Source organism: Tursiops truncatus, chromosome 9, assembly GCF_011762595.2.
Source record: "Tursiops truncatus isolate mTurTru1 chromosome 9, mTurTru1.mat.Y, whole genome shotgun sequence".
NCBI classification, from domain to species: domain Eukaryota; kingdom Metazoa; phylum Chordata; class Mammalia; order Artiodactyla; family Delphinidae; genus Tursiops; species Tursiops truncatus.
The window spans coordinates 15,823,775-15,836,512 of NC_047042.1; the positions used below are offsets into that span (position 1 = coordinate 15,823,775).

Genomic DNA, 12,738 nt, shown 5'->3' on the forward strand with positions numbered 1-12,738 from the left:
TGCCTCCTGTATCAAAGATAAAGTGACCATATGTGAATGGGTTTATCTCTGGGCTTTCTATCCTGTTCCATTAATCTATATTTCTGTTTTTGTGCCAGTACCATACTGTCTTTTTTCTTTTCTTTTATTTATTTTTGGCTGCGTTGGGTCTTCGTTACTGCATGCGGGCTTTTCTCCGGCTGCAGCGAGCAGGGGCTACTCTTCATTGCAGTGTGCGGGCTTCTCATTGTGGTGGCTTCTGTTGTTGTGGAGCACAGGCTCTAGGCACGCAGGCTTCAGTAGTTGCAGCATGTGGGCTTAGGTGGTCTGTGGCATGTGGGATCTTCCCGGACCAGGGCTCGAACCATGTCCCCTGCATTGGTAGGCAGATTCTTAACCACTGCGCTACCAGGGAAGCCCAGTACTATACTGCCTTGATTACTGTAGCTTTGTAGTATAGTCTGAAGTCAGGGAGCCTGATTCCTCCAGCTCCGTTTTTCTTTCTCAAGATTGCTTTGGCTATTTGGGGTCTTTTGTGTTTCCATACAAATTGTGAAATTTTTTGTTCTAGTTCTGTGAAAAATGCCATTGGTAGTTTGATAGGGATTGCATTGAATCTGTAGATTGCTTTCGGTAGTATAGTTATTTTCACAATGTTAATTCTTCCAATCCAAGAACATGGTATATCTCTCCATCTGTTTGTGTCATCTTTAATTTCTTTCATCAGTATCTTATAGTTTTCTGCATACAGGTCTTTTGTCTCCGTAGGTAGGTTTATTCCTAGGTATTTTATTCTTTTTGTTGCAATGGTAAATGGGAGTGTTTCCTTAATTTCTCTTTCAGATTTTTCATCATTAGTGTATAGGAATGCAAGAGATTTCTGGGCATTAATTTTGTATCCTGCTACTTCATCAAATTCATTGATTAGCTCTAGTAGTTTTCTGGTAGAGTCTTTAGGATTCTCTATGTATAGTATCATGTCATCTGCAAACAATGACAGTTTTACTTCTTCTTTTCCAATTTGGATTCCTTTTATCTCTTTTTCTTCTCTGATTGCTGGGGCTAAAACTTCCAAAACTATGCTGAATAAGCATGGTGAGCGTGGGTAACCTTGTCTTGTTCCTGATCTTAGTGGAAATGGTTTCAGTTTTTCACCATTGAGAACGATGTTGGCTGTGGGTTTGTCATATATGGCCTTTATTATGTTGAGGTAAGTTCCCTCTATGCCTACTTTCTGGAGGGTTTTTTATTATAAATCGGTGTTGAATTTTGTCAAAAGCTTTTTCTGCATCTATTGATATGATCATATGGTTTTTCTCCTTCAATTTGTAATATTTGTTAATATCCTTGCATTCCTGGGATAAACCCCACTTGATCACGGTGTATGATCTTTTTAATGTGCTGTGGGATTCTGTTTGCTAGTATTTTGTTGAGGATTTTTGCATCTATGGTCATCAGCGATATTGGCCTGTAGTTTCTTTTTTTGTGACATCTTTGCCTACAGTGTTTTTCTCGGTCACAGTTCTTATGCATATTAGTATCCTCTCTTGCAGAAAGGTTATATATGTACTGTTGATGGCTTTAAAGATTCTGACGAAGAGCTGGACAATGATAATATAGAAGAACTGGATCAGCCCATCAATACAACAGACCTGCCCTTCCAGATAGACTGGAACGCTGATCTTCCTTTCAACATCATGGTCCCTAAAATCAACCTCCACAGCCTCATTCTTGACTTTTCAGCAGTGTCATTTCTTGACATTTCATCAATGAGGGGTCTCAAAATGGTAATTTCTCTTTTCTGAATGGAAACAGCTAATTAGTCACTAAAGGTAAAAAAGGTGTATTTGTGGAAGGATGCTCCTTTAGATAACACATGCTTAAGTAGAAGTAAATTTTAATCTTAGAATATTTCATGGAGGGAGTACAGGTGGGGCATGTTCAGAGAACTCTTTAAAAGTGCATTTCCCATGAGCCTGCATATAATTTCTAATGTATGCTTATAGACAACAATGCTCATAATCCTGTTAAATTCCAATTCTGCAGTGCCTTCAAATCCTTGCGGGTGTTGTATCTAAATTGTCCTGAAATAGAGGAGGTTTTGGGAAAAAGTGGAACAAAAAAGTGGCCTTTTGTTTTTATCCTCATCTTTCATAAGCCAGTGAGATTTCACTTGACTATATAATAATGTGTGGTTTTTTTAAAGTAGATATGCAAAAGAATAAATGTCACATGTGATTTTAAAACGGAACTTGTAACAGTCAGGTTGCAGGCTGTTTTCTTTGCACAGTTTCGTCAGCATTTCTAAAATAATGAGTTTCTAACAGAAATGCAGAAACAGATATCAAGAGAATTTAAGAATTCCAAGTTCCCCTCTTTTGCTTATTTTTTTATAGAAATCTGCCTACATAAAAACTGACCTAAGATCTATTAAGTATAGGTGAACTGGATATAAAATTCAAAAATAGGATCAATTTTATTTCCTTCAAACTATCTTTAAAAAAAATCTAAACATCACATAACTTTTGAGACTGCTTGCCTTTTCTTTTTCTTTGCTTCTATTTTAGCTTTGGAGGAGAAAATACACAAAAAGTTTATGTTTTGATCTTGGCAGTATAGCACAAAGGATGGGGACTCTGCCTTAGGTTTCCTTGGTTTCCTTAAGGTCCTAATTCTTACTTCAGCCCAGTAGAGGCTCTAAAAGTGTTTACTGATGATAATAGTGATATTTATGATCGCTAAACTGATCAAAAGTACAAGATACTTTTCTTAACCTTATATGACCTTTCTCATATCACTACTGGCCTTTGTTCTTAGCCTAAAGATCAGGAAAACGGATAAAGATTCATTGGTGCTAGATACCTCCAGGCACTGTGGACAGGAATAAAAAGAACAATGTGTACGGGTCATGGGGTTTTTCAACTTTTATATAGATAAAAGCTCTAAGTCAAGATCATCCCATAGAAGAAACTTTTAAAATTAAATCAGAGTTCATCTTGTGAGTCAAGGCAGAACATTTTCCCATCATCCTTCCTTAGAGTTCTTTCCTTTGGATTTCTTTCTTTCTGTGATAGAGCCTTGTTATTAACTTTAGTATCTCTATACTATTGTCTCGTTTCAAAATGTAAGAGGCTCTGAAAGCAACATATCACCCTAAGACATAATTATGATAGTTTTCTTTATGATTCTGACAAGTGAAACTGTTCCCTAAGGAAGATCTACTTTCTTTTTAACAGATCTTGCAAGAATTTATCAGGATTCAGGTAGATGTGTATATTGTTGGAACTGATGGTAAGTTGTTTTGTTTTTATATTCTGACAATTTCTTCACTGCTCTCAATCTAGACAGCTTCTCCAAAGAACAGGCACTTTTTATGATCACCAAGAAGGAAATCTACTTTGTAGATTTCCAATAGAAATCTCTAGGGAACAGCATATTTATATTTGAGTTGTGTCAATATGTAATTAACTTTACAATTTGAATCCTAGTTTAACAGGCAGCAAAGGAGTGAATATGTAACCACTGTTTACCCTAAACTTCCTAGAAAAGTAGGCTTGTTTTCTCTTTTCCTCACCTCCCTCGATTCATCGGCCCATAATTACCTGGTTTCTGCTTCACCTCACTGATGAGGTTGCCCTTGCCAAGGTCATCAATGATGTCCAGGTTGTCAAGATCAACCACCCCCAGCCCAGCCTCATTCTCTTGGAGCTTACTTTAGCATTGAGGTACCTTTCTTTAGCCTCTGTCTCCCTGACTTCTGCAAGACCATTCTTCTGAGTCCTTTCCCACCACTCTCAGAGCTCCACAGTGTCTGACATTGTTTCCTCTCCACACCGCAGTCGGTCTTCCCCAAGGTTCAAACCTAAACCCTATGGTTCTAATTCTATCAACTCTTTCTAAGCCAATCTCTTAGCATGCTTATGACTGCAAGTATGTCTACAGGTTAATGAATCTGCTAACTACATCTTCAGCCCAGACCTTTCTTCTGAGCTGCAGACCCTGTATTCAACCATCTGGATGTCCTCCAAGTACCTAAGATACATGTATTCAAAACTAAATATATTACCTTCCCTCCCAAAACTACTCCTTCTCCTTTTCTATCTTGATCACTGCATCACCACATACCCACCCAGTTGCCCAAAGTAGAAACCTTGGAGCCGTCTTTAATTTCTCCTCCCCATCCCTCTATATTCAGTGAGTCACCATAAATATGAAGTGAATCACTCTTCCTCTCCATTTCTACAGCCTTAATCCAGATCCTTATCAGTTCTCATCTAAGTCCTCTGCAAGAACTAATCAGTGTCCTTGTCCATGACTAGAATATTCTCCCATCCCATTTTCTGACTCATCCCATTAATCTTTCTCATGAAACTTATAGTCTAGTGGGAAAGCCCGATAATAAACAAATAAAAAGATATTTCAGGTAATGATAAGCACTGTGAAGAAAAGAGCAGGGTTAAGAGACATAGAGCCACAGGGGTAGTGCTATATTAGACAGGTGATCAAGGATGTCCAGTAATGCGACATTTGAGCAGCAACTGGAATGAAGTGAGGGAGTCAACCTTGACAGTATCTTGGGGGAAAACATTTTACGGAGGGGGAGGACAAGTGAAATTGAGGGAGGCGTGAAATTGGCATCTTTAATTTTTTGCTCTCTACTGGCTCCTACCCATAAAATCTACAGATATACTCTAGTTTCAAGGCTTCCTTATAATTAAAAATATTCTCTTAATCTCAGTAACCCTTTAATCTCTTAAACAATTTTATTCTTTCTCCATAATCCCAGGTGTTTTGAGATTGTCCTTTCCTGCTGCCTCTGCTGCCTGGCATCCCTCTTGGTCCTCAACTAAGATCATCACCCTCCCTCTCACTGCACACCACCACCCACCTGCATCCTGGGTTCTGGCAACCATAATGCCCTCCTCTCTCCCTCTCCCTCAGACACTGCTAGGTCTTGTCAATATTGAAAGTTTGCCTGTGAACAGACTTTCCCATCTCCACCCTTTCATACCTTCTCTTCATCCTTCTTTCTCCAGATCCTAGGCATTCTTTTAAACGGTAACTGCTTCATCAAGTTTTCCCAGAATCCTGCCAAGAGGAAACAACCTTTACCCTTCTTTCTCTGAATTTCCATAGCACATGATCTGTGCCTCTCTTATTCATTCTTCAAATATCTGAGGACCTACCTTGTGCTAGGCATTATTTAAGACCCCAAAAAAACATGAAAGAAAAAAATCAGATTGCTTCCTGCCTTTATGATTCTACAACAATTTCCCTTTCATTAAGATAGTATATAAGAGCTCTACCTTCACTCCAGGACAAGATTCATGTCTAACTTAGGTTTTGATCCTTCATATTACCCAGCCAGAGCTTTGCATGTAGTAGACATGATGTAATATTTGGTTATCTGTGCAAACAATGCTGGTTAGTGCCTACAAGAATAGAATTCCTCAAAGATGACTGGAGAGGTAATGTACGGTGCCAAGGAAGATGTTTTCTGATAGTACCCAGCACCTTTGGGAAAATGGACTAAAGCAGTAACTAGTAAATCCAGAACCATGGCACTGGTCCATGAGTATACGTTCTATTTTGGCAGAATCTCAGCTTTTAATAATAAGCTACATTTGATGCTCCAGTCATTAACGAGGGAGATTAACTCACAAGTCTCCTGCCTAAAAGTTTTTCTCATTTGAACCTTTTCCTTCTTTGTTTTTACATGAACACATTATATGTGTAATTTTCTTAGAAAGGTGTCCTTTAGTTCCAGAAGACATTGTACTAATGGTACACTGGTTTCGTACCATTGCAACCCCCAAACACTTAACCAAACATCAGTGAAATGCACATTTGCAAATGTAAGTTCAAATCCCCAACCTCAAGGAGAAACCCATAGCCAAACAATTACTTCTTCCTGTTATTCTTTCTTTCTTCTCTTCAGATGACTTCATTGAGAAGCTGGCACGGTGTGAATTTTTTGATGATGAAGTCAAGGACTCAATATTCTTCTTAACAATCCATGATGCTGTTTTGCATATTTTGATGAAGAAAGATTACAGTACTTCGAAGTTTAATCCCAGTCAGGTACCAGCTTTTTGGCGACTTTCACATTTGTATAACCAACCACCTGTGCTTCTTAAATTTCCCTTTATTTTTCAACATTAAAAAAATATATTCCTAATCCATATTTCCATCCTGGTTTTTCAGGAAAAAGAAGCAAAATTTGATTTCACCATAAACACAAATGGAGCATTACGTAATCGGGAATGTCAGGTAAGATTCCTCAGCAGGTTTACCTGTATCTAGACATTAGGACAAAACACTTTTAAAAATAGTGAGGCCTCTTCCAGCACACTGCAGAAAGTCCAGCACCTGTTTGAGCCTCTGTGCCTCATCGCTACAAAACTGAAGCAATAAAAAAAAAAAAAAAAAAAAGAAAGAAAGAAAGAAAACTGAAGCAACGTCAATCTCATAGGGACTCTGGGGGGAAATAAGCTCAGACCAGTACAAAAAAAGGATGGAAAATAGTGATACTCGATCTCTTAGCGCAATATTGAGCATAGAGAGAGAGAACGTTTTGTTTTCAAAGTACTTACAACAAAGATCTTATTCTGGTCTTGTCAATCCATGAGGCAGGGAAGGAATTACTGTTTCCACCTACAGATGAATTTGTGATGGAGCTGAGAAGCTAATGTACACCTCCTGACCCCCAGATGCATGGGAAGCCCCTAGACAGTGCCTAGCCCAGCACTGAAAGTTAGGTTCCTTTACTTCCTTACTTGAAAGAGTTGCCAAATCATCATTTAACTGGATAGTGCCGTTTCATTCTAGAATATTCATTTCTAGAATATTCACTCCTAAAAGGGACTGTCTCTAGTTTGGGAAAAGCAGAACTACAAATCAAAATGGGTATCTGCTGTAAGGCAAGTATATGGTAGGTGCATTACATTCATGATCTCAGTCTTTACAACAATATGCAAAGAAGATATCTTCATTTCACAAATGAGGAAATTAGAAGGGCTCAGAGAGCTTAACTAATTTGCTTAAGGCCACACACTAAACTGACAACAGGATTTGAAGCAAGATCTGTCTGATGTCAAGATCTATGTTCTGCACATTATGTTATACTGGCTGTTTCCTTTGGTGAAAAACTAATGGATGTGAGGGTCCTGGGAAAGAATCTAATGATTGTCTTCAAGTACGGGAAGTGGCTGGTGGTATTTCTCTTATTTGAAGAAAGGTCTAAGAAGAATAGCAAAAAAGAATTTAAATTAGAAATGAAGCAATGTATAGCATAAGATAAGCCTGGATGATTATTAAGAGTTTTATCAAACAGAAAAAGGTTAGATGAAAAAGCCATTCCAGAAAATTAGACCTGGTGGGGGAAAGGAGAGCCATGATTCTGTTTCCCAGGGCTGTTTTCCAGAAAACCCCACATCTAGCACCTTGCCCGAGAGAGCTGTTACCAGAAGAGAGAGCCTTACCAGAAACCCTCTGCCCAGTTGTTGGATTCAGAATTGTCACCAAGTTTTAAAGGATCAAGTATAGGAACAGAATTTAAATCTGATGTCCAATCATAGCTTTAGAACCAACTGTCAAACAGAATGTAGTCAATACCATCCTGTACCTGTTTCCCTATATTTAAAAAAAAAGAAATATTTAACACGAGCTCTTTGCATTACTTAGAGGAAGATAAATCAGCAGTCGTGGTTAGGCCACCAGTGGTGATTCATGTAAAAGCTGAGTGTCCCTGACCAGCACACTTGGCCCCTTTGAGTTGTATGGCCCCTGTAACAAATGTGAAGAAATATATTACTACAACACATTATATTCTTATTTTGGTTAAGTTAAATTAGGCCTTTGAAAGATACACTTCTATTACAACATGGTATCACATGGTTCTACGTTAACCAAGTAGTCGTGGAAGGTATTATTTGATCATTAAAATTGAAGACAAAAAACTTGTTGGTGACTCTGGTAAGTTCTAGCTCCCAATTTTAATCAGATTGACCACATTTACTCTTCTTAAATACAAGATATGATTATTAAGAGGGATAGAACTTAACAAGTCTTTTAAAGCAAGAACTTTCTGTCTTCTTCCAGGTACCCAGTGAAACAAAATTCTAATCAAAATATAATTCAGAGGGATCCTCATCTGACTGTCACATAAAGAACAACTTTATACCCAGAAAGTTATTGATAAGTTCATACATTGTATGAAGAATATTTTTGTTTGACAGAAATTATGTTTCAAACTTTGGAACGAGATTGTTCTAGCATGGTATATTTTTCACATATCTAGTAGGCAATTACGTAAATACTCTTAATTTTATACCTTGTAGATTTAGCAAAGGAAAATTATTTTGTTTGAATGTATTTTTATAGCACTGACAGATTTCCATCCAAGTCACTACCTTTGCGCATATTTTGCAGTGCATTTGCACCACTGCTTTGAATCTTGTAATTTGTATAGTTCATACTAATATATATCCATTTTAAAAAATCAATTGTACAGTGGGTGCGTCTTGCTTTGTTAAATTTCTTGTTAGTTTTCTGAAACATGCTTGCTGTGGGTCCTCTTTATAGTGATCTGACTGGAAACCTGCTACATGAGAATCTTCTAAGCCCCCTGCAATGAGACTTCTTTGCCCAGATTTTATGATTACTATAGCTTTTTAAAGCACTCAACCTCCTATCCAGATTTAGATACAATCCTTCTAATGCCCTATCTGTAACTATAACTAGTTTTTGACTCTTTCTTCACTGCTGGTCATTATTTGTAACTCACAGGGTAACAGCTCTAGAGCTCAATTCAACTGGAGAATGAGATTCAGCATGTTTCTCTTTTTTGCTGGAACTGTTCTTGGTACAAATTTGCATTTATTTTATGTAATAGAAATTAAACATCATCACCAACAGAAAAAGATTCAGTGGCCTCTGTTCAACATCAAACCAGTTTGTCAATGGGAAAAGTTGCCCCAATTGTTTTAGATCTCACCTCTGAATGTTTATTATCAAAGTACCCTTCTAACCTTTGTTAATGTCTTTACTGAGAGGGCTTGTCTACTGGACTTAAAACCAATTACAGAAAAATAAAGGCTTATTTGCATAGCTACTCTTAATTAAAAACTAGAATGTCAGCACTCTTTATAGCAACGTGTCTTAAACTTTTTGAGTCATGGACACCTTAGAGAGCCTCATGTACCCTATGGACTTTGGGGAAAAAATACATATACACATATACCTTTGTATATGATGCCCTATGAATCTCAGGTTAAGAGCTCCAGTAGAAATTGAAAGCATGAGCCTATTTAATTGGTCATTTGGCTTGGGGGTGGGGCAAAAGCCTTGCACAGAATTGTCACTGATGTCTGCATCTTCACAAGCAAAGGTGCCCTCTACCCTCTTCTTGCCAACCAAAATGTCATAGAGCAGGAAGAAGCACTCCAATTACCGTGCCCCCATCACAATCCATTCAACCTTAACATCTTGAGTGAGGTTCACTTATCCTCATCCTTAAATGTTTTTTCTCTGAGGCCTCTAAGGTGGATATGCTTTGGGTAAGGGGTATGCATGGGGCTGGGCCTCTATTTGCCTGCCTCAGAGCAAATATTACAAACTGACCAGGGCAAAGACTCTGAGCCCTGATTTAGGAAGAGGCTAAGAGATTGCGTTGGAAGATAAAAATAAAACTTATGGGACTTCCCTGGTGGTGCAGTGGTAAAGAATCCGTCTGCCAATGCAGGGGACACGGGTTCGATCCCTGGTCCAGGAAGATCCCACATGCCACGGATCAACTAAGCCTGTGCGCCACAACTACAGAGGCTGCGCTCTAGAGCCCGTGGGCCACAACTACTGAGCCCGTCTGCCACAACTGCTGAAGCCAGCGCGCCCAGAGCCCATGCTCCGCAACAAGAGAAGCCACCGCAGTGAGAAGCCTGCGCACTGCAACGAAGAGTGGCCCCCGCTCACCGCAAAAGGAGAAAGCCCACACGCAGCAACGAAGACCCAACGCAGCCAAAAGTAAATAAATTTATAAAAAATAAATAAATAAAACTTACATAAAACTTACACAAATCAGAGCAAACTGAAGGGGAGAGGATATCCAGTGATGAACTGGGAGACAGAACCACTTGTGAAGAAACATATATTACTGAAATTAAGAAAGGTTGGAGCTCATACATACATGTTGAGCAGTTTATCTTCAAAATCATTTTCTAATGCTAATTTATGCATTTGATACATATTCTTGTTTAAACACAGTAACTTACCAGTTAGAAATGTAAATGAAATGTCTTAAATGCAAGCTGGACCATACACTGCATAAACAAGAGCAGAGAGAGGAATATTTCATATTTGTCTGCCATCTTCATTTGGACAACTTACATGTTAAAACTGATCTACTGATCCTCTCCCCCTTATCTGTTCTACTAGCACCTTTCCACCTCAGTTAATGCCAACTCCAGCCTTCCAGCTGCTCAGGCTGAAAATTTTGTTAGGAAATTCTATTGACTCTACCTTTTAAATATGTCTAGTATCAACTCACTTAACTCTCAAATTAGCCCCCCTAAGATAGGTATTATGTTTATCCTCATTTTTTAGAAAAGCAAAATAAATCAAGGCTCAAAGAGGATAAGTAATTAGTCTAAGTTATATATACTTGCTAGTTCTATAGGCATAGAACCAGAATTCAGTCTAGATGGTCTGACTCCAGAGCCCAGGCTCTTAATCATTAGGAAATACTACCTCTTCAAAGAAATAAAAACCTAAAAAAAAAGAAATAAAAACCTATCTAAAAACTGATCTAGCACAAGGCAGGACTAAACTCAGGAACAATATAGGTGCATTCTGCAGATTTGTTCCAAAGTCACTTATTTAGCACTGCACAATTAAGTATACCCAGAAAAGCTATTAGGAAATATATTATTAATTCCAGAATCAAATAAATTATTTCTCTCATTATGGTTGTATATCTGTATACTTTTGTAAAACATTTTTTAGTGTTTTTCCCCACCCTGGCTGCTATACTTTGAAAAAGAACATAATAAAATCTTTTGAGGAAAATTCAGGGGTTACTATCAAGAACAATTCCTGGGTAAGTTAGAAATGTAAGCTCCTAATTAGCAGGGATCATATCTAGTTGGTTCATAATTATATACCCATGTCCATCATATATATGTGCTTAACTTACATACATAAATTTTTATTTTATATATATATATATATATATATATATATATATATATATATATATCTCCATCCTTCCACAAGTCACCCACTTCTTTTTTTAAATATTTATTATTTATTTATTTATGCATGCCACACTGGGTTTTAGTTGTGGCATCCAGGATCTTCACTGCAGCATGCAGGCTACTTGGTCGCAGCGTGTGGGCTTTAATTGCAGCATGCGGACTCCTAGTTGTGGCACGTGAACTCTTAGTTGCGGCATGCATGTGCGTTCCAGTTCCCCGACCAGGGATCGAACCTGGGCCCCCTGCATTGGGAGCGTGAAGTCTTACCCACTGGACCACCAGGAAAGTCCCTCACCCACTTCTTGATACTTACGTCACCACCATCATCTCTTGTGAAAATGATTAAAACAGCCTTCTGACTGGCCTTCCAATCTTTGCTTCCCTCTTCTGTTCTCAACACACAGCCAGAATAATCCTTTTAAAAGAACCAGATCATTCCACTCCTTTGCTCAGAACCCCACCACGGTTTTCCACGTCAGAGTAAGGTCAAAATCTTTACAATGGCCTAGGAAGCCTGTGATCTCCCCATTCCCACTGTCATTACCTCTCTGACCTCCTACTACTCACTCATTCCATTCCAATCTCCTTGCTATTTCTCAAATATGCCAGGTGCAACCCCCTCTTTAAGGCCTTTACAGACTGTGTCCTCTGCTTGCAAAGTTCTTCCCCACATAATATACGTGGCTAACTGTCACCTACTTCAAATCTTTGCTCAAATGTCATCTTTTCAATGAATTCTACTCAGACTGCTCTATTTAAAACTGCAAACCTACCAACACCCCCATTATCCTTACTTTCCCTTTATTCTCTAGGATTTTATCACACTTCTAACATGTTACATAATTTAACGAAATTTATGGTCATCTGTCTCTAAAGACTTGTGCATCCAAAGTGATTAGAATGGTGTCTAGCCAAATATCATATGATATTGCTTATATGCATAATCTAAAAAAAAATTAATACAAATGAACTTATTTACAAACCAGAAACAGACTCAGACTTAGAGAACGAACTTTTGGTTACCAGGGAGGAAGAGTAGGGGGAAGGACAGATGGGGAGTTTGGGACTGACACGTACACACTGCTATATTTAAAATAGATAACCAACAAGGACCTACTGTATAGCACAGGGAACTCCGCTCAACATTCTGTAATAACCTAAATGGGAAAAGAATTTGAAAATGAATAGATATACGTATAACTGAATCACTTTGCTGTACACCCGAAACTAACACAACATTGTTAATCAACAATACTCCAATATAAAATAAAAATTTTTAAAAAATGGCATCTAGCATGTAAATGAATTTATATTTCACATGGTAGGTGCTCAGTACCTATTTGAGTTTAGGCCATGAAATACTACATTTACCGTGGATTAGGGTGCTTAACCGGAGGATGGAGCCTATTACTTAGTTGTCAGCTCTGCAACTAAAACAATTCATACACCAAAGTTATAACATGAGTTATCTCTGGAAGAGAAATGTTAATTGTGGTAGTGGTCAAGGGGA

At 38.2% G+C, this 12,738-nt stretch overlaps 1 protein-coding gene across 1 annotated transcript in view; it reads left to right on the forward strand.

Moving 5' to 3' along the window:
• Positions 1-7,556, forward strand: part of SLC26A3 (solute carrier family 26 member 3) — a 28,925-nt gene extending 21,369 nt beyond the window's left edge. The window contains exons 16-20 of the mRNA XM_073810153.1: positions 1,533-1,766; positions 3,216-3,270; positions 5,918-6,060; positions 6,184-6,249; positions 7,419-7,556. Of these exons, the coding sequence (XP_073666254.1) occupies positions 1,533-1,766; positions 3,216-3,270; positions 5,918-6,060; positions 6,184-6,249; positions 7,419-7,556 (636 nt within the window). The remainder of the gene's footprint in view (positions 1-1,532; positions 1,767-3,215; positions 3,271-5,917; positions 6,061-6,183; positions 6,250-7,418) is intronic.
• Positions 7,557-12,738: the final 5,182 nt, after the last annotated feature.